Source organism: Pimephales promelas, chromosome 19 (genome assembly GCF_988280905.1).
Source record: "Pimephales promelas chromosome 19, fPimPro1.hap1.1, whole genome shotgun sequence".
NCBI lineage: Eukaryota > Metazoa > Chordata > Actinopteri > Cypriniformes > Leuciscidae > Pimephales > Pimephales promelas.
Window position 1 is genome coordinate 19,154,102 of NC_142787.1, and position 23,466 is coordinate 19,177,567.

The 23,466-nt window shown below is 35.8% G+C and overlaps 1 protein-coding gene across 1 annotated transcript in view; it reads right to left on the reverse strand.

The window, feature by feature from the left end:
• cacna1bb (calcium voltage-gated channel subunit alpha1 Bb) overlaps positions 1-23,466 on the reverse strand; it is a 127,321-nt gene that overhangs the window by 64,874 nt on the left and 38,981 nt on the right. Inside the window, exons 6-9 of the mRNA XM_089123612.1 lie at positions 13,344-13,435; positions 13,058-13,210; positions 11,412-11,599; positions 331-434 (exon numbers count right to left, since the gene is read on the reverse strand). Coding sequence (XP_088979738.1) covers positions 331-434; positions 11,412-11,599; positions 13,058-13,210; positions 13,344-13,435 — 537 coding nt within the window. The remainder of the gene's footprint in view (positions 1-330; positions 435-11,411; positions 11,600-13,057; positions 13,211-13,343; positions 13,436-23,466) is intronic.

The window sequence follows — 23,466 nt, forward strand, 5'->3', positions numbered from 1 at the left end:
ACATAAATATTTTGCTCATTGCACCTTCTTGTCTCAGGAGACAAGCCAAAAGCTTACTGAAAATATACCCTTTAAATTCTCAAATAATTTGAATATAACTAATATTAAAGTATAAAATTCCAGTTTGTTTTTTCGGCCATTCTGACAGCCCTACTGTAACTATATTTGTAGAATTACAGTCCAATTTTGTCCATAATGAGAGTATGCAAGAATAAATGTCAAATATGATATGAATTTCACTTTCAGTCCACAGAGCATGTGATCAAAAAACTTGAACTTTAGAACTAACTTGCAACAGTTTTTGTGACCACCATATAACTTACAACTTACCCTGATAAGACACCCAGGACAAGGTTAAGCATGAAGAAGGAGCCAATGATGATGAGAGGGATGAAGTACAGCCAGTTCCATGTGTTCCCAGAGGCATCATTGGCCTGTGCATAAACAAATAAAGCAATAGATGTTACAGTAGAGCCTTTACACAACCCATTCACACCAACAATTAAGAAATTCCCAAGCTCATTGCAAATAAAAGTTATATCAACATTGTGTGCAGTATGCATGTACAATAAAATACATCTAAGACTACAACTATGCAAAGCATTTTGAGTATAATCATTCTCATGGTTTGAGAATGTAATGCTAAATAAATTAAAGGTGCAGTGTGTAGATTTTAGCCGCATCTAGCGATTTAGTTGCGAGTTGCATTAATGGCTTAGCCCACTGCTCACCCCTCCCTTTCGAAGCTATGCTTGCCAAACGGGACAAATATTTCATCGTCTGAAACAGCAGAGAATAGCCAGAGTAAGCCAAGTTTCTGTACCACAGTCCATTATAAACCACATCATGGATAAAGTTTACAAAGCCATAGTCAGGTGAGGATCAAGGCTCTTAATATATAATAATAGTAATCAGCTGATTGTCTCACAAACATAACCAGCACAGGGCTGGGGCTGAGCTGGTTAAACCGTAAAGCGTTGTTTATACTCGACGTGTCAAAGGTCCGTGCGACAAAAATGACGTGATTGTAACAGTGTGCGCGCCTCCGAATTCCCTAGACACCATTTACTACACACAAATTTATAAATAATAATGAATACAGATTGTTCTTTTTCTCTGGTTTTGAAACTTCTTGGCGATTGACTTAAAATGCTTCCAAGATCGACTTGTCGACCGCATTCGACGGGTTGGTGACTCCTGTAACGTTACTGTTTTACGGTATAGTACTTAATAGTACTAATCAGCTGATAGTCAAAGCCATAACACAGCAAGGGAGAAGAACTTTTACATGAAACAATCCAACTACATATTTTACACCACTAACAAGGGAAAAGTCACTACTCACAGTGTCTATGGCTAGCTTTTAGCTTTCTGCGGCTTCTCTTTCAAGGTATAGAGATGAAACGCACGCTGTAGCATTGTTTGTTCGTGTTCGGCTATGGTAGAAACATGACGTCACAATATGTCGACCTTCATAGAAGAGGGTGTCCGCGGTTATGTAGATATAAATGTCTCATTATAAGGTAATAAAAACATAACGGTTCCTTGAGTAAGGTCTTTATACACCACTGAACACATTATGGATCTTATATTGCATTTCTGTCACTAGATCCTCAGAAATATTACACATTGCACCTTTAAGTGTAATGACTAAGTTTTTAAGTCAAATCCACTCCCATAAGTGACTCTCTGCTATAACCTGCTATATCTTACACTTCCCTTTGTATCTGAGGCAAGAAATAGAGATAAAATACCATAAATGTATACATTTATATTAAAAAATAAAATATATTAAAATTATTTGAATACTCAAACCATACCATTCAATGAACCAATTTTAATAACTGTTCCTGCTTTAAATCTCAATAAATAACATCCCCATTGGACATTTCACAGACATCAAAGCAACATGGATCAATTTTGCCCTCTCTATAATAGCACTGCTGTTAATGCCATTGATTGTGTATCTCATAACACAACCCCCATAGGTGAGATATAAGGCACTAGTGAGACTGCTTAATGCTGCTTAATAAACACCAAAGCAAGTGGGAGATGAAAAGCAAGATAAATAATTAATGAACAGATAAATTATTCAGCCAAAAAAAAAGCACAAGGTATAGATTAGCTCAGTGATGGACCATGCCAATCACACACTGTAAAAATACTCTCAGTAATCTCTGATAATCTCTCAGTTATTTTGTTTCCATTAGATTTAGTCCAGATCAGAATACATGTTAGGAATTTTCCGAAGCCTAGAACACTCATTGACTGAGTATAGGTAGCTGGCTGAAGGTAGCATAACAACCATGGACTGATTTAAGGCAGTCTACATAGACAGTAACACTCGTCACATGAAACATACAGAAGACACAATTGATATCAAAGGAGTTTGATGATAGTATGTTGCAAAGCTAACATCATGGTACTCTAAAAAACATTAATAAATAGTCAATTACATTGAATTAGTTTTTATTCTTTTAAACTTATTCCAGTCTTGAATGAATTTTATTTACATTTTATTTACTTTTTCTGCCATCTTGTATTACTTTATTTGGGACTGACTTCTCATCAAAGAATAAATTGGTTGCTGCCACAGAATGTGGATTAAATGGGGATTCTTACATAGTAGCATAAATATCATGCTTACCTTTATCTAAAATATTCCAGTCTTGTTTTCAATATCTCGGCTCAACTTTATATATATGCGTTATAATACCTGCTATAACTATAGTACAAAAATAAAATTAAAGGTGATAATTTGCATCATCATCCAGCAGGTAGAGGGACAATGAAGGAAAATCATTCCTTTTACATTAAAGAAAATTATATGACCATACCTGAAATTGATTTGAGGCTACAGATACACAGTTTTTTCCCACCACCATCATCACGTCTCAGTATTCCTGAGGGCTACTGCTTCTGAGACCTGCACTCAGTCATTTCACTCCTAATTAAGCAACAGTGAGAGGAGCAGGAGGTATAAAGCTCCCATGAGGGACGATGGGAACCTATGTGAAACAGTCCCTCAGTCAAGAGCCCAGATGAGGCACTCTATACTCACTTATGCTGACGAAGGAACTACTTAGAGAATTACGTTTCTCTGGAATGTCAGAGCAATTAATCATTGTAGGGTGTTAGAAGATATACTGTAATATAAGTGGCTCAGTGTCTACAATCAAAATAAACAGAAAGCACTGTACATTATGTACAAGAACAAACCAGAACATTCATTTTGCAATTACATTTTGAGGCATAGTATGTAATTGTACTCCACTGCTTTATTTACTCACTATAAGGAAGGACGTTACATGTTTGCCAGCAACCACACGTTGAAATCATCTAAACCGGATGTCTAAACCTGGTTAAGGTAAAGTTTTGCAGAAAAATCAGGAATCGCAAGACCTCATGGTTATGAACCAGTTATGAAAGATACACAGGATTTAAAGATTTTTAGTAAACTCCAGCTACTTTTGCAAATAGAAGTCAATCATATATATTAGATGAAGCATACCCGAGATCAGCCATATATGTTCAGAATACAGTAACAGAGAGAATATGTAGCAAAGGTCTCTAAATTTGTAGATTTCCTTTTAACTGTCCCAAAAGAACTTGACTATAAAGCCAAGAAACATTTGAACTAAACTCAGATGCCAAATTAAGGCAAATATATGGAATTACATATTAGGGGTGTGAGAATTTTGAAGCAACTACAGTACAGCAAAAAAAACAAAAACAAACACATTTATCATTTTTTATCACACTTAATTTGTTTCACTGTGACATTGCACTTCACCCAATTTATCTTCTTTGGTCTCTTGCATCCTTAAAGGCTTTTGTAACACTTCCTTTGAAACACTGAGAGCAAACACACATCTACTTAATCTGTAAACGAGGGTTATCATAATGCTTTATTATACAGTATAATGAACTTATTTCATTTTCTTTCTCTCCCTCTCATGCCAAGATAATAAAAACAATAAAGACAGTGGGATTAATTCAGAATTTAGGAATGAACTGCATACTTTATTTGACGTCGCACCTGATTCGCTAGGTTGAGCACTTTACTGAGACCGTACAATATCAGTCTAATATTGTGATTTATACACCTGAATCAGCTCTTTAAAATGCTGAGTGTCTCAACTGCACTGTGGGTCTGGATATATGCCCAGATATAATTTTTTTCTCCATCATTTAATCATAATTTGATGATTATTGCTGCTGCACCTTTTTGGGCCCACAAGAAACCCCACGGCTTGATTTAAATATGGTGCAGCATTATGTCAGTGCACTTAGCTCCTGGTTAAACTGGATTTCAGGGTGATAGGGAATAAGACGCATTCATTTCTATGCATATTTTTCACTACCACTGTAATGATTTATATCCAAAAAGGGGGAGGGGAAAGAAGGGGCAAAAGGGCCTGAAATGTTTCAATACTGCATGCATCCAAATAAGATTGTCCTCCATCCAGCTCCCAACAGGCTATTTTTAAAGATGTTTAATGAGCTCTGGGATGGGTCTGACAGCCCAGGATGACCGGCTGACAGGGTCAAGGTGCACAGAGGCCTGGTGACTCAGCCTGCAGTAACAAGAGCAAAAACACTGATTACATCCAAACACACACACTGGCTACTGGAATAGCACAACAGCTGTGGGCTGACTATTCATTTTAGTGTAACAATTGTCACACATGGGGCTACTGACCACATGATGTCTCATTTCGGGCAGCATTCTTTCGCACGTCAATAAATGACACCTTATTACCGCCCCAGTGGGAGTTGACTGTTTTATTATAGACATATTAACATTACAAATGCTTGATCCGAAAGTAGATTTTAGATTGATTAAAGATGCTGTACGACAACATCGAGATGTGACTAATTTCAAAATCACCGCAAAGAGGTCCCTGAAAATACTTTTTGAAATTACACGAGACCACCGACAAGGGTTGTTTTCTTCTAGCAACCAATGATGTTGTCCAATGTAAGCATTCCTTCTGCAAATGTATGATTATGGACAGAAAATTCTTGTTTTTTTTTTTTTCAATCCTGTTTCTGCTAACTGAATTTATTATGTAATATATGAGTTTAGACTTATTTGCATGCGACTGAATGTTTATCATTAACTGTATATATCTCCCTGGGTTTGGCTATTGTGGCGAGGGGGGCGTAGTTTTCGCAAGGTCTGTGGTGAGAGAGAGGAGTCAATAAGCTGTGCGGTGAGTAAGTAGGTCAAGTGCAGATGATGAACACACCTGTGTCTGATTGCAGTGATTGGCATGGAGAGACTGGATATAAGCTGCACAGAGTGAGAATGGGAGAGAGAGAGAAGGACTGGGACTTGTGTGGCGATCACGAGGAAAGAGTGTGCTGGGGAAAGCAACGCGAGCTGGGTCAGCGTGGAAAGAGTTTTGATTGGAGTTTTGCTGTGCTGTAGAGAAACTACGGTGAATGTGCTGTGTGCACGCCTTTTGTTTTGTGAGTTAATAAAAATGTACGAGTCCCAGTATCGCCGACCCTGTCTTCTTCTTCCTCATATAAAACGAACCGTATTACAACTATGTTCATACAAATCTCCTTGCCACAAAAGTCCAAATTCAAATACCACTCTATTGCACTTTTCAAGGTTAAAAATGACCCAAAATGTTGACTTCAATAACACTAGAAAGTCTTAAAACCACTGACACTGTAACAAATCCAATTAAGTTACAAATAAAATCTTAATGAATAATAACCAAACTGTGTAAAGTCATAACAGTATTTAGTTCTCTAAAACAATTACTGTTTTCTGCATATCAGATCCATGGTAACATAAAGAGAAAGTCTTACTAAATTAATTCTAAATGATAAAAAAATACATTTAAAGCAGCAGTCCGTAGCTTTGGGGTTAAAAAATATTCAAAATATATATTTGAGAAAAATAAATACATAACCAGACAGTGTTCAAATCTATCTGCTTGCCGTAGCTCGATTCAAAAATTGTACACTTGAAATAATGTTTTTAATTCCAGTGGTACTGGCGGATTTCCGTGGGAGATTCGAGCATGTCTTTGCGTCATTACGTCACATCTGAACACATAAAGTCTTGGCTAGTAGGCTATGAGTGTGTGGATGCAGAACTAGAACAAAACTGGATGTTACTTACTTGTTCAGATGATATTTTCCGGTGAAAATTATTATGTTGGCCATACTTCCAAAAAGAATAATCTGTGATTCTGAATGGCAGTATCCACACCGGCGCAGTAACTGACAGCTGCACAATCTCCTAAAACATTGTGTTCATCCACGAAAAACTGTAGACCGCAGCTTTAAATAAACTGTACTCTTTAGATACATTATTTTAAAGGGACACAATGTAACTTTTTGCCACTAGAGGTTGTTTATTCAAAATGTAACTTGATTTCGGGGAATTGACGCAGTCTTACAATGATGCAGAAGTATAAATCAAAACCAACGCGTAGAGGCTTCGGCATAGGTCCGAAGCAGAAGTATAAATAAGCCTTAACTGTGTTGAGCTGTATAACAATGATTAGTTTCCAAACCATTGCTCACCTGTTTAATAAACACATAATATTTTAAAGCGTCTTTGGTGTTGTCATGGTTTTTACAAAACAAAACCGGAAATCTAGGGTAGCATGGTAATTGATAGGTCAGTTCATTGAACTGCTTATTTCTCTGGATTTAAACATTCTTAGAAACATTTGGGATAATGTAAGTACACAAATCAACAAAATATATTCATAATGTAAAAAAAAAATATATAGCGTTGTTCTAGTGGATATTTTGATCCAAAAAGCTTACATAGTGTGCCTTTAAATTAATAAATACTGTACATTCCTCAATAGCAACAACGACATCATCATCTCCAACGGGTAGTGTTGTTCCACTACAGGGGATCTGACCAGCATCCCCAAACAAGCATGACACAGCACTGGCAATTAAGCAGAAAGTGATTAATCTCTAGCACAGTGAGAGGGTAATAAAACTAACAGGCATGAAATGAGGAGTGCCATGTCATTAGCAGAAGACTCCACCCCCGCTGGCTTGCTTGGGCCGCAGCTCATTATGGGTGGGAATAATGTAGCTCGGCTCCTTAGGTAGAGAAACTTACACTAACCTCTGGCCCTCTGCCTCTGTCTGTCATTTATAGATCTACAACTTGATGCTCAATAAAGAAAAGCTTTTTCATTTCGACAAGGCACACAACCGCTGTTGTTTTTACGTAGGATTTTAATCTTTGAGTCACGGTTTTGCTGCATTGGCAACATTTGGAATATAAAAGAAAGAATTTATGTGTATAATCCATTACAAACAATCCCATTATTCCATTGTGCCGTTCCATCACAGCGCTATAAAGACATCAATTCAAGGAGTGACATTCCAGCTACTCTGACATGCAATCTAGAAAATGGAGTGCAGTCATTATTCTTATTTCATGACGTGATCCATCCTGCATTCAAACCATAAACAGGATCTCAAAAACCAGCATATCACACATCATCTTCCACAGTAGCTTTAAAGAAAGTATTCAGAATTTTTTCTTGTATACCTTGTGCTGTTTCTACATCAACTGTTTTGTGGTGGAAACACGTGTAACTCCTTACAAATATCTTTGGTAACACTTTACAATAAGGTTTAATTTGTTGTATTAACTAACATGAGCCATGAGCAATACATGTGTTGATGTATTTGTTCATCTTTGTTAACACTACAAAAAAATGTTTGTTGTTTGTTCGTGTTACTTCACAATGCATTAACAAATGTTAACAAAATACATCTTTTGATTTTAATAATGTATTAGTAAATGTAGAAGTGCACTTCATTATTAGTGCATGTTAACTTGTGTAGTTACAGTAACACTTGTTACATATGTTAGATGTACTTACCATAATAGTAACTGTAAATTATGCATAATTATGCAACTAACCCTCAACAAAACCCTAATCCTACCCTAACCCTATAAGTACATGTTGTTAATTAATATTACTCAGTACATAAATATATAATTACACTGTAATATGTAACTGTAGTTACATATAGGCTATGATGTACAGTAGTTACCATTACCATATCTTTTAAGAACATTGTTCAGTAAATTGTATTTAATTATATTACTGTATAGTAGCTTCTGTATAATATTTTATTTATAATATCCAACCTTTTGGAAGAAATGCATGTTTGGCTGAACAGCATAGTGCATTATGTCTTTATAATCAATTTGGCATAATATATATATTTTAAAAATACATGCTTACTATCCATCTACAAGATTACACACATAGCACACCATTAAGAACTGGGAGTCATACGGGTGACTTCTGGGAAAGATCTACGGCTTATGATGAACAATACATATATTGATTTACTCTCTATTTGTCACCAATTATAGGTCTTTGCTTTCAAAGCAGAGGGATTAAGAACTGCACTGAGATACTTTATAAACGAGTCAGTCTCTGTGAAATAGGATTGAAGCCCCGGGGCTATAAGGAATGGTTAAAATACAAGCTCCAGTAGTTACAAATTGGCAATAAAATTATGAAGCTGCTAGTCTCCCAGAGACGTATTTACAGTATTCTGAGATCAAAAGTTGTTTTTTAAAGGCTCTGCAGAATGCCACCAATGCTTTTCGAGAGGTCATGTGTCCCTCAAGCCCATGCTAATCAGATACACTCACACATATTGTACACGCCGGCTGTGCTAAAGTTGCCATGTGAAAAGGTTTATCGTACTTAGTAAGAAAACTCATAGCAAGTGAATGAGTGTAGAGAGAGGTGCTCTGTTCTGAAACATAGTGAGCTACAGTACATTCAGAGAGAGAGTTTACAAAATGCAGTCCACTTTTTTTGTTAGCTTGTCAGCTAAAAAGATGTAACTGTCTGACACTGAGGATTTGCCAAATTTGCAATGTTTGTTACAATCTTGGTAGCATCATTAAGAATGGGTTAAAAATTACAATCTAATTATAGTAATAATTAGTCTTGTCTGCTATCATTTTTCAGCAAACGTGTTAATAGTTCTTTTATTATCATTACATTGCTCTATAATTTACAGACATATTTCAACTTTTCTTTGTAAGGAAAATCTAACAGTTAATGGAAAGAATTGAAGAGTTCACTTCAGATGCAAAAGCCTCTAAGTGCCATTTGAAATTTTCTTCTAAAATTATCATTTTTATCAAGCTTGTATATTTAAGTTTAGTAATTTCCCTTAAATGGCAATGAAGATTACCTATTAATTGTCATTTAAGTGCAATTACTGAACTTAAATATACAAGCTTGATAAAAATGGTCATTTTAGAAGAAAATTTCAAATGGCATTTAAAGGCTTTTGCATCTGAACTCTTCAATTATTAATTTACATATGCAAAATATATTTTATATTTCATATAAAATTGCCTGAATTTATCAAAATTCCAAGATTTGTGACAATCTGGGTAGCATCATTAAGAATGGATTAAACATTACAAGTTAATTAATAACAACAAATCATGTATGGCAACATTTTACAGCAAAAGTATTTCAGATGTTTATATCTGCCTTGGATTTTCTTATATTTTTAGAATAAATAAAATAATAAATAAATCTGTATTTGCTGTATTTTCCTAAAAAAAAAATCTAATAAAAAATACAGATGAAAGCAGAATATAATTAAATGAGGTATTATTATTATTAGTATCATTATATCAACACTTTAAAATTTATATACTGTAAAAAAAAAAATTTTTTTTCATAAAAATGTGTAGTTTTGTGTTGGAAAAATCAAATTGTTTAGTTTAAGCAAGCATTTAAATATCCTTACTTTTGAAACCTGCAAATAAGCTTATTCAATAGTAAAATCAAGTATCGATGAAAAATATTGAGTGTAATTAAAAAGGATTGTTTAACCCAATATTAGCCCTAACTGTTCATTTAAGAGGTTCCATGATGGTTAGGATACTAAAATGAAGTACACCGTGAGGCGGCTCACTAGATTTTGGAACAGAGTTTGTGTGTTAGAAAGTGGGTGGGCTAAAAGTGAGAGAAAGAGAGAGAGTAGCCCTCCACATATGACAGGAACAGGTTGGCAGCCTACAGTTTGAGTTCAGTCTCAGTCTGTGTCGGGAGGAGGAGTGGTGTGGGAACAGGGTGGCATATGCTGCCCCACCACACCACGTTCTGGCAGTCTGATGCTTTGTACACATTAGTAAACTGTGAGGAGAAGGGGAGCAGGTGAAAACTACAGCAGTCTGTCTTTGCTGTCACCCAGCAGGATTTATACTACGCTCCCTGGAAGCGTTACTGAGACAGTTGCGTCCATGCCAGCATCTATCGTGAATGTGATATCTCTATAATGACTGGCCTGTGGTAAAAACACATGGCCACAGGAGGGTTTCCTATAAGCGTGAAATTTCTGCATACTGTATCATAAATTATGTTCTTTTGCATGTTTAACTGTCTGCAATTAAAGCAAACTTCTTTCCACACTTCCACTTTGTATTCACATCAGCAGGCGCACACACACATTTTAGCACCTTTGACAGTCTCATGAGCTCAACGCTCAGACAAGCAGAACACAGCCTGTCAGATGTTCTAAAACACAACACAAAATTCAGAAACAAAGAAATGCCTTTGAGATTACACAAACAATATTCCACATCAACATTCCACACTGTGCATGTCTATAAACAATGTTCTACATCAACATTCCACACTGTGCATGTCTGTAAATGCATGTGTGTTTATGTGTGTGAGGTTAAAGAGTTCACCTAAAAATGAAAATTTTGTCATGGTTACTCGCCCTCATGTTCCACACTTGTATGATTTTCTAAGTTGATTAATGCCAAGCTCCAAAATTACCAAATAGATTTCAAGAATAACACATATGACTTGTGTACCATATTCCATATCTTCAGAATTTATTAAAAAAAAAAAACTTTTTTGTGTGACCAACAGATCAGTGATCAGATTCAGTGATCTTCCTCCTCACTGTAGCCATTTCTCTAATCTATCTGACTTTTTTAGTCCAGTTTAGAGCCATTTTTGTATAATGGGAACTCTTTCTTTTAAACATAAAGGCCCAAGTATACTTTATTTTTCTACGTTCCGCTCCTTCTCAAAATCAAGAAGAATGTCTCTGAAACCATTGGCTTACAGTACAGTGAGGCGACAAGTATCACATAAACCTAAACTTTCTCAGCCTACACATCACCTCAGAAAACTTAGAACGTAGAGTACAGATTCGATTTGGCATGATCATTTCACCATCTACCGTATTATGGAAAAGTGCTGCTCAGATATTTAGCCTCACATCTCCATATATGTTTGGATTATAGAAGAAAGAAAATAATAAGGATTAGGAATGATGTGGGAGCGAGTAAATGACAATTTCATTTCTTCGCATGAACTTTCCTTTAAATTATTTTAAAAGCAACTCACATAATATAGTACATCAGTCCACCCTTCCATGGTGATGCACTGGAAGACTGTGAGGATGGCAAAGAGGATGTTATCGAAATTTGTGATGCCGTAGTTGGGTCCTTTCCAGTACTCTCTACATTCTGTTCCATCGGGACAACGTCTTGAGGGAGGCTCTACACCACATGGGTAATCGCCAACCTTTTCTCCTAAACAAACAAACAGAAAGAATTATGTACTGTAGATAGGCCTAAATACATAATCATTACATACATGAAGGGGAAATTACTGCAACCAACCTTTCCAAACTGGTCGAACACACACACACACACTCTCACTCTTTCTCTCTCTCTGAGGCATAGCACCTGCTAATGTTGCTGATTGAGGGGTGAAGCGGGCTGCAGCTGAGCACATGTTAGCAGCTCAGCTTCTTATTGGAAACCTCATTACCAACACAAGCTAATTACACGCACTGTGTCGAACTGAAATAACTCACACACACATATGACATTAACGACCTGTCAAGATCCCTCACACCATGGACACCAAAATATAGTACATAAATACACAAACGTGTGCACGCACACACAAACACAGCCTCCAGCTGCAATAACACAGCTTATGTCCTCATCTTCAAGAGCCGTGCTGTGTGGATACAATAGAAAAACATTTGCTCTCCAAGCTCTCGAGAAAAATATTATGCGCAATTTTACATAGGATATGTTTTGTTTAAATATTAAATAGAGTACATTTATGTTATAATTGTACAACAAGTACAAAATTATCATTATTAAGCCTACATTTTTTTTTAAATGATTGTCCCCTATGATTGCAACTCACCATCTCCATATCAAAGCACGATGAAGCACTAATGAACATCTAAAGTTAATGGTTTCTAGATGTGTCATGTCTGTCTCACCCACATTCGGTACCTAGCCGCACAGGAAACAGCAAGGTTTTGTGGGTAAATGTCAGTCAGTTAAGAGCAAGGCAGGTGGAGGAAATTTGCATAAGCAAAAGAAGAGCCTTCGAGGACCACTGATCAGAACGGGATTTGTCTGGCTTTAGTGTTGCAACTTGCAAGTAAGAACAAGGGGCTAAAGTTTGTGAACAAACTTTGATGTTGGATTGAGAAAGCCAGAACTATAAAGCGGGAAAATGTATTGTTTTGGCAGCTTTGGAACTCCATACACCACAGTGATATTGCTCCGACATAACAGCTTACTTTTAACAGTTATTTTGTACATTGGTTGAAATTTTAGGCTCAGAATAATAATAATAAGAGCAAGAAATATCAGTTTAAGTAGTATAACAGTATGTTGGCTTTCTCATATTTTATTCAATAATACTTTCCCATAATAATTATGTGTATGGAGTGTGTTCCTATTTTGTTTTTGTTATTTTCTTGTGATACCAATACAGGTTTCTCTCTGCTAAAGTGTCTTTATTATCTTCATTCATCAACATAAGCTGATAAGGAGTTACTTTCCTTAGGCAACCTAAATTTGTTATTATATGTGTGGTTTGAGATGGTGTGCTTTGAAACGTCTCTGACTGCAGTGGCTGTATGATTTATTTCCCGGGTGCTCTCATAAGAAGCTTCACACTCTGATAGGAAAATTTCAATAAAAAGAAGAAGGAAAAACACCACCAGGAAGTAGACTAACCTGTATCCAATCTAAAGCAGGTGAGGTGGAACTTGCCCATGTAGAACTCCACACCGATAATGGCAAACATAACTATGGCAAAGAAGAGCAGCAGTCCAATCTGAAGAAGGGGAACCATGGCCTTCATTATGGACTTTAATACTACTTGAAGACCTAAGGAGAGGACCAGATTTGGTTACATTTGGAATGACTGTTTCACTATATCATCATTACTACCTATTTGTAATGTCTGAATGTCTGAACAAACAGTGTTAAATTAAAGTGATCTGTACTGGCAAACACTTACTTGGGATTCCTGACACCAGTTTGAGGGGTCTCAGGACTCTGACGGCCCGTAATGTTCTTAAGTCGAACTCTGAACCAACTGTGGTTAAAATCCTGTCACAAACACAAACATGCGAAATTCAGTAGAAAGCAGAGACCACCATAGACATTTTTTTAGTTCAGATTAGAAGCCAATCAATATGGGATGTGTTTTTTTTTTAAATCATTCCATTTGGCCTGCTTCCAATTTTGAATATTTGATTACATCCTTTTTAAAAATACTTACAATTAAACCAAACTAATTCAATATAAACAATATAACACTGTAAATAATATTATTATTCTTAAATATAATATTGATATTCACATTTTATTATTTTTATCTATTGATTTATCTATTGATAAATTGATGTTCATAATAATAACACTTAAAACAATTTATTGCAATTAATTTCAATATTCAATTATATTTTATAATGTTCATATTTTATTTTCTTTGTAATTTATTCATTATTTTGAATCATCACTAAACATTGAACTTAAAGATTATTCTATATACTATTTTTATATACTAATAATAATATTAATAATACAAGTTCAATTGTAAAATTTTATTGTAATTCATTCAATGGTTAATTATCATATTTTATAATATACATTTTTTTGTCATTTATTATTTTATGCATTCATCATTAAATATTGAAATTAAAGATTATTTATATAAGTATTATTAAGATTATGTATAATACAAAATTAATTTATTATTTACATTAAATTATATACGATTTTGCTTGTAAATGGATACTACTAATAATTATTATTAATATTGTTGATACTGTTAAAATTATATAATATATTATATTATATTTTATATATTAACTATATATTATATTATATTTTATAATATTAATATTTTATTTTTGTGTAATTTATTAAATGTTGAATATAAAGATTATTTAAATAAAGATTATTTATATTATATATACTGTAATTACATAGTACATTTTTATTTACATTACATTATATATTAATATTGCTACTTGATAACTGCTACTACTAACAATAATTATCGGTCCCCAAAATGCAAGCAAAACAAGATTATTAGAAATCTACCAAGATGCCACAGTTGTCACTTTATATATTTCATTTTCTATTTTCACACACCAAAAAAAAAAAAAAAAAAAAAAAACATCTTTAATCAGATTGATTTAATTAAGGTAGCAATCACGAGAAACCTCTCTGAAGCAGACTGTCAGCTTTCAGTGTTGTGTGTGTTTATGTTCTGGAAAATCAGCATAACTTAATCTAATCTAATCCCATCAACACAGTGACACAGCCGAGATGACAGCCATTAGATGTTGCCAAGGCAATGTGCCTGGCTGGCGTAGCACACATGAGCCTGTGAGTCCTCAGCACCGCTGGAGTGGAACCAGCCGCACACTGAATTTGTGCAAATGTGGCCGTGAATAAGATATTCTATGGAGATATTTTTGGTGCAAAACTACTGAACGCCTTTGACAGTGGAATGTGTAGTTGTAGAGATTAGAATAGCCACTCATGTGTAATCAGTAAATTTGAAGTCACAGAGAGAAATGTTTTGAGACCTGCAAACATAGACTTTTTTTTAACCTTTTTTTCCCGCAAACACAACACAAAAGTTACACCGTCTCAAATTCTTCATTGCATGTGCACAAATCCTATTCTACAAAAGAAACTCGTACGCCCACATTTTTGCTACAGTTGCTGCAGTGAATATGGAGCAAAACGCATTTACACACCTGCATCAAAAAATGTTGTGCATCTGTAAAGGCAGTGGGTGGAGCCTACATGAATATTCATGGTTGGAGCCTACATGAATATTCATGCACAACTCACTTTGTGCATGAATGTCTACAAGAATCACATTGAGTCTACAAGTTTGCAAGTCTTAAAACATTTCTCACTGTGACTTACTGATACAAACGTGTGGCTATTCTCTACAACTACACATTCGACTGTCACAGGCGTTCAGTAGTTTTGCACCAAAAATATCTTCATATTCTTCCCATTAAATCACAATCATCAACTCACAGCAGGCAAACTGAGTAAGCTTATATAAAAGTTACAGTTCTTATGTTTGGCAGATGAGCATCTCTCCCCACTGACATATGATCTGATTTGCTCATAACACGAGAAAGAATAGGAGGATGAGAGGTTGAAAGAAAGATGGATGTCTGAAAAGGGAGGAGAGGATAGCAGCAGAGGGTTGGGGTGGAGGGATCATGCAGAGTACTGTGAGGCTGAGCAGACATGCCCCATTAAATATGATAGAGCTGCCGCAACACCCCCGCAATCTATCTAACTCGCTACACAAACAGGGAGGAGGAAGAGAGGGAGAGAGCAAGAAAGTTAGACAGAGAGGAAGAGTTAGCAAAGTTTCCACATCCTTTTTTTTTTTTTTTTTTTTAATAAAGTTGACCTTTTCAGGAACACATAATCGAGTGTAGCGGGCGGCAACAGCACCCTCTGCTGGAGCTGGGCAGTGAGAATCTGAGCTGTACATCTGATCTCACAGGTATGCTTAATGTAAGTTAAGGGCTACCCACACATTATGAAGAGCCAAAATCTCATTATAACCAAACATTCAAAATACACTGTGACATAGTGAATGTGTTAAGTCGTTAAAGTTCATTATTGCCATTTGCCACAAAATCATAATCAGCATGTCACAATGACTATGTTCACTTGCACAGACACTCAGGAAAAGGTATGCATTAAAGAAAAAAAAAGATTCTTACTTTATAACTAAAATGTTTGTATGCATGGTGATATTCGACAAAAAACAAATTCAAAGAAGACGATTTTCAATCCGACTTGTATTGTTAAAGTGTTCGTAGTAGGGGTGTCACGATTCTCCAAATCCTCGATTCGATTCTGCAACTTCAGAATCGAACGATTGACAGAATCGACGATTTCATATTTTAATTCGAAGTTCGAGATTGTGAATTAATATAGATCGATTTCGATTTAAGATCGAAATCGTGACACCATTAGTCGGTAGTGTATGTAGCTAAATGACCAATGTCTACTCATTCTCTGTAGTTACCTGGAAAGAGAAATTCATGTTTATTTTGTAAGCAGAAGCCCACTGGACGACAGCTCCAGTTTAGTTTGTTGGCTGTATGATTTCATCATGTTGAGCTATAACATTGATTTGTTTTATTTGCTCACCTGTCTAATAAAGTACATGCAAGAGTCCCTGTCAAGTCGTGACTCGTGTAGCTCTGTCAACTCCAAGTCAGTCATGGACGCGGAGCTCTCGAAAACGCCATGCTGATATTGATCATCGTTTAATTTCTCCTTTTGTCCCAAAGTCTGCTTGCCATGGTCCATAATGTTTGAACAAAAGAACAGCAGCATGTTGCTAGACGTTACGCATTACGCAGTTGTCCACATCCGTCGCCATGGTTACTATAGCAGTGCAAGCGGAAATCAGGGATAACGCAGATATTACGTCATTGACAGGCGACAAGTGAACAGGGGTGGGCACTTTTAAAAAAAAAGTGAATTTCTCTAAATTTACAAATTCTTGGAAACATTTTTTAATTTTTTTTAAAAAAACATCAGTTTTTGGATATTTTGATACAAAATTCTTACATATTGTACTGTTGATATATAATTTACTTGTGTATATCATTTCATACTAAGAAAAGGGCCATTTTCATAGTATAAAACCTGCAAGTATGGGATACATGGCAATTTACACTCGTTAACTATTGTAAAAAATGACCGATATACAGTATATGACTCATAAGATTACACTTTATATAAGGACTCTTATATGACCCTCATGCTAAGATATCACTCTGATTGTCTGTGGTTTGGAGAGAAGACTAGCAGAAAAAGACCATTATTATTTTAAATATAGCATGGTAGCTGCAAGCAAAAAGGACAGATTTTTAATATCCCGCTAATCGATGAAAGAATGTATCTCTACATGAGGGCAGAAAGCTTGGACACAGGAAATATGGCTGGGAACGATATCTGCTATTGGTCAAAGAAAGTCTCCCTCACATAAAGACACAAAGCCATACACAATAACACATACATGTACACAAAAATAGATACTGTCGTGAGAAATTGACAATCAACTCCTGCTTTGCAGTCCCACACCCTAAAACAAAAATGTCAATGAGTTACTGAGTCCAGCACATACTGAGAATGGAGACAATAAGTCAGAATAAGCATATGTGGCTGTTTCAACAAAGAATTGCAGTCAGATGATGAACCAGTATTAAGTAGTTGGGAGCTGAATGTTTATGAAAGCGGTCTCTGTGACTGCAGTTCATACAGTAACACACATGTGATTGACAGCTACTGATTTTCTCTGCTACAGAGGTGAAGGGCAGCTGACTTCTGTGGCACTCAACTGAAGGAGCTGCTAAACTCACGCTGCCCTCATCAGTGTTACAAACTGAAAGAGAGGATGAAGAGGGAGAAGTAGGAAAGGAAGAGCGCGAGGGAGACTTCTCACCCTCAACGGGGGTGCCGTGATGTAATTATCTTTGCACGGTGCACATGGTGCTGGAATTGACTTTTTCACACATCTCAGAAAGAGACTTATCCCTCTCAGATGATCATCCAGTGTCAGAGGAGAGCTGTCAGTCAGCCTAGGGCATACATTGACCTCACGACCTCAACAGAACAACTGAGACCTCTTAGATCAGAGAACAAGCCTGAGCAGAATCCAAAGGGAAAAGTACCTGGAAAATGTTACAAGCAGTACACCTGTCGACAAATGATGATCTTACAGCAGTCAAGACAATCTGTTGTACAAAATCGTATTAATATCTTTAGTGTTTCAATTGTTTAAATGGACAGCAAATGGAGAGTTAAAGCGCCCTTATTATGCCATTTTAAAGGCTCTTAATTTTGTTTTGGAGTCTCCTGCAATAGGTTTACATGAGTCAAAAAACTAAAATTTTCTCACAATATACATGGCATAACCTATTTTTTCAGTGTCTGAAACGGTTCAATAAAGCATTCAGTCCCCCATCCCCTCCTTTCCGAGACTCTATTTTGCTCTGATTGGTCAGATGGCTCAGTCTGTTGTGAACTGTGCCTGTGTTGAAAACAAAATTGCCCATCATATCTGAATCATATCATATTTCACCTCTGACATTGATTCAAACAGTAACAATGTCACAGTTTTACTGTATCAATTCAAGCCAGTGTCCTCCTCACCCTTTGCAAGGGTATGTAAAGGGAATTTGCTTTTGCAGGACAGAAAACTGCAAAAAAAAAAAAAAAAAAAAAACTGTCTTACTGACCCTAAACCTTTGAAAGATAACATACGCCAATAATTGTATTATTTGTGTCTATTTCTTTTTTTCACCCAAGGAACTTTCATTATTGAAAATTGGTATAGCTGAGAGATGCTAGGAATGATGTTATAAAAGTCATTCATTTTGCAATCCCAATTGGTGACGCTAGTGGCAAAAGACATTAACCACTGCTTTAAAGGAATATAATAAATGAGCTATGACACCTTTGAGGAAAAAAAATCCTTTAGTAATGACATAAAAAGATAAGTTATGAAACTAAATCTCTATGGATCAATGTCCTACTCAAGTTACAGAGATTAAAAACCCCAAAAAGGTTTTTTTTTTGCTTTTTGGTTTTTTTAAAGGAATTTCAACCCCAATTGATTCCCTTAATGTAGAAAAATGAGAGTATCCACACAGCCCTTCTGGTATCACTTAGTCATAGATCATTTCCTGAAAGTGTTGGTGCCTGCCATTTTTTTCTCCATTACTCGCTACACTTTTACCTTCCTTAGTTCACATTATGTCACCACATCATGCCACCACATCATGCTCAATCAGAATAGACACGGTCAAAGGTCACAACATTAGACATTAGACGTGGAGATGTCCATAGGCACATGACCAGCAAGAACAAGCATATCGGAGTGCCAGACAGGGAGTTCATTGCCATGGTGCCCATGAAGGGAGCGCTAATGAAGTCATCCTGTCTGCCACAAGGCACCCGCGTCATACAGAGAGAGAGCTTTAATGATTTGCGGTTAATAGATACACACACTTACACACAAATACTTACACCAAAGCAGAAGCCTGTCTCATTGCAACAATTACACTCGTAGAGAGATGCACTCTATCCACTCTAATGTGACACAAGCACAAACACACACACTCCTACGCACATGCCCACACACATTAAAAGCTGCCTGTCATCACCTACACCCTTCGGATTACACACAAAACACAAACCTAAAAAAAAGAGCAATCATCTTAAAGGGACAGTTCTCCAAAGAAAATAAAAAAAAAAAAAGATCCTCACCATCATTTTCTTACAAATCTGTACAATGAAACAAAAAAGGGGCATTTTGCAGAATTAGCAACGGAGAATTAATGCTCCAAATCAAAAATGGCTCATCCACTATATTTACACACACACAAAATTGTGCAAAGGTTTGGAAATGAATAAACTGAATAAAATCCATAGTAAAAGAAAATTTAAGTGACAAATACAAGTAAAATTCAATAAAATGTTTGTAATCTTGTAACACCACACTTTTAGAAAAAAGGGTACAAAAGCGGTCACTGGGGCTGTACCTTTTCAAAAGGTAAACTTTTGTCCATTTTAGGTGTTAATATGTACATTTTAGGTGCTAATGTGTACATTTTTAAGTGTTAATATGTACATTTCAGGAGCTATGTCCATTTTACTGTAGGTCCTAATATGTACAGTACATTTTAGGTGTTAATATGTATATTTTAGGTACTAATATGTACATTTTAGGTGTTAATATGTAGATTTTAGGTGCTAATAAGTACACTTTAGGTGTTAATATGTACATTTTCGGTGCTAATAAGTACACTTTATGTGTTAATATGTACATTTTAGGTGCTAATATGTACATTTTAGGTGCTAATATGTACATTTTTAAGTGTTAATGTGTACATTTCAGGAGCTAATATGTCCATTTTACTGTAGGTCCTAATATACATTTTAGGTGCTTATATGTACATTTTAGGTGTTAATATGTACATTTTAGATACTAATATGTATATTTTAGGTGTTAATATGTACATTTTTGGTGCTAATATGTACCACTTTGGTAAGAAAGTGTACCTTTTTAAAAGGTACAACCCCAGTTACAGCTTTTGTACCTTTTTTTCTGAGAGTGTATTGTCATTTTTATTAGCTTTTTTACTTTTTATTTTTATTTCAGGTTTAGTTATAGTATTTCTAGTACGTTCATTTAAGCTATTTAACAAAAATGATATTTTCAATGATGGGAGAACTGAAAATCATTGTTTTGGGTAAATCATTCCTTTAAAAACAATACCTTCATCCTTCAGTAAATGGCTGACAGAAGTGTTGGAATATGTGTGTTTGTCCTCTGAGGCCTCTTAAGCTGTTGTTTGCTTCCAATGTAGCAAAGAGAGTAAAAACAGCGAGCCATAGCAATGTCTCTGCGGAGTTGTCTTTCCGGCATTAAAACCTCCCGTGTGTGTGGTGAAACGGCATGAATTAAACTAAGAGCATGTAACATGATCAGTCCCTCCTTCCATTTATTTTTCCCAACTTCCATTTCTGTTAAAAATGGCTTTAATTAATGCTGTCCCTTCATCGTGTCCCCTGATTCAACTCCAATAACTGCATTCTCCATCTATATCCCCCTCCACCTTGCTTTCATCTCGCCATCCATTAGTCACATGCAGCTTGCATGAAAGGAACAGTAACAAAAGGAGACAGAAATGGCCGCCAATACTGGAATAAACTGGACGCAGAGGACATAGGAATGTCACAAATCAGGAAGTGGTACTGGGTCTCAACCTTATGCATCACTTAGTCCATTACCCTTGTGAAACACAACATGTATGGATGCATTTAAACTTGACTTGAGCATGAACATAAAACAGCCTGGTTAAAATCTACAGCTAAATCTATCAGTGCTTCCTCAAAAAAATGGATGATCAACAGTTCAAAAACAGCACAATTATAAATTGAAATCTCAATAAAAGAGAAATCTCTTTTATTTTACTTAAGGTCATTACACCTAAAGTACGTAGGGGAAAAACTGAGAGATAAAACAGTGTCTGATTACTGTCAATGTGATAATGCCAACCTGTTCACAACCTGTTAGTAAATCAACAGACAAAGGTCAAACTGGTGGAAAAAGCGCAATATTTAACATTTAAACAACTCAGTCCTCATCACTTTTGGTCACATCCTAATTTGAAACACAAAATGATGGGCGAGTTGGAGCACTCAGCTCAATTAAATCACAGATGCAAGCAAGGTTTATTGCTCGGTACCTAGCAAGACAACTAGTGGGTCTTTTGGAAAAGAGTCTGTTGGTTCGAGCAGGTCTCTCATGATATTAAATACATTTTAGGTGGAGAGAAGCCTTGGCCTTGAGGGAGGCGCAGCGAGCGTCATTACCTAATTACAGGCCCCAGTGCTCTGGCAAGGAGGACAGGATGAGAGCAAATTAAAAGGACTGGCTGACCATGTCAGGCTGGCAAAGCAATGACACGCTGACTAGCACTGCAGGAACCAGAGGTGTACGTCAGTGGTGAAATTTCTTTAACATAATAAAAAAAGTCTAAAGGCAGGAATCATTTTACTCAAACTTTTGAACAATTATATCATACTAATGCATTTGCAAGTAATTTAACAAACATACATTCGTTTTATGAAAACAACTCTTCCATGGAGTGGTAATTTTAGACAAAACACTACTGTTCAAATGTTTGGGTTTTTTGAAACAAGTCTCTTATGCTTAACTTTAATTGAATTAAGGTGAATTAAATTACATTTTGAATTAAAATTACATTTTATTTCAGTATTTTAAAATGCAATTTATTCCTGTGATGGCAAAGCTAATTTTTTTAGCAGGCGTTACTTCAGTCTTCAGTGTCACATGATCCTTCAGAAATCATTCTTGTATACGGATTTGCTGCTCGAAAAACATTTCTGTAATGTCAATGTTGAAAACACTTGAAAAATGAGATACAGCTTAATAGGATTCTGTGATGAATAGAAAGTTCAAAATAATAGCATTTATTTCAAATGAACAGCCATGTTTGCTCTTTCATGCTTGGCATGCCAGTGAAGCATCATGGGTGACTATGCACAGTTGTAAGTTAACAGCTAAAGCATTAGTTGTGTGAATCTCATCCTTCTCTGGTTCTTTCAATTTTTCATAAAGGATGATTAAAAAAATCTAATTTATACTTTGGAGAAAAAATCTGCAAACCTGTAAGTCAAGATTTGAAGAAAGTCTTCTGACAGAAATATGAGATTGTAAACATGGAGGGCGGCATTGCTGAGATTTTGCCAACAGGCATTAGATCCAGTGCAAAGAGCCTGAATATGTGCAATGAAGTGGAAAAAATTGCTCATACTTCTACTTGGCCCTACTATGGTAATTCTCTTTAATATTTGATTTCAGACTGTTTAGATACCGGAGCCATTGGGATCATTATTGTTTCAAATCTCCAATCTGGTTTCATATGATCTTCAATGTGTTTAAACGTTTGAGGTACAAAGTCCTACCACATCTACCGACAAAACAACACGTGTAAAATCTACAAAATGTATGTATTTATTGAATTATTTCATAAATAACAGTACAACATTTTTTTTTTATGTTAATGTTAACATTTATGTTTGTTTACGTTTGTATTATTAACAATTTTGGTAGTGTGCTGGGTAACCACTATATAGTATATAAATCCAATGCAAAATTTGGATCATGAAGCAAAAAAAAAAAAAAAAGGTACTTTTTTTTGAAGAAAATAGGAGAGGAATAATAGAAATGGAGGTTAAGCATTTCTAGTCAACCTCTTCACTTACAATGGGAAATTCTGTCATACAAATGCACAAACATACACCAGATCCGGGAAGCATCTGTCCAATTACACAACAACCCTCAAAGTGCCTAATAGAGATCCCACTGATCAGCCAGAATCCGGGACGGATGTGTTCCCCCAGCTGTGCTCCTCAGAGCTGTTTTCATTTTGAGCTCAATTTGTCAAAGCGGCCAGAGAAAAGATGCTCATGAAGTCTAAAATTGGGTGATTAAGCAGTATTCAGATGAAATGTAGTGTACAGGTTTTTTTAAAGCACACTTT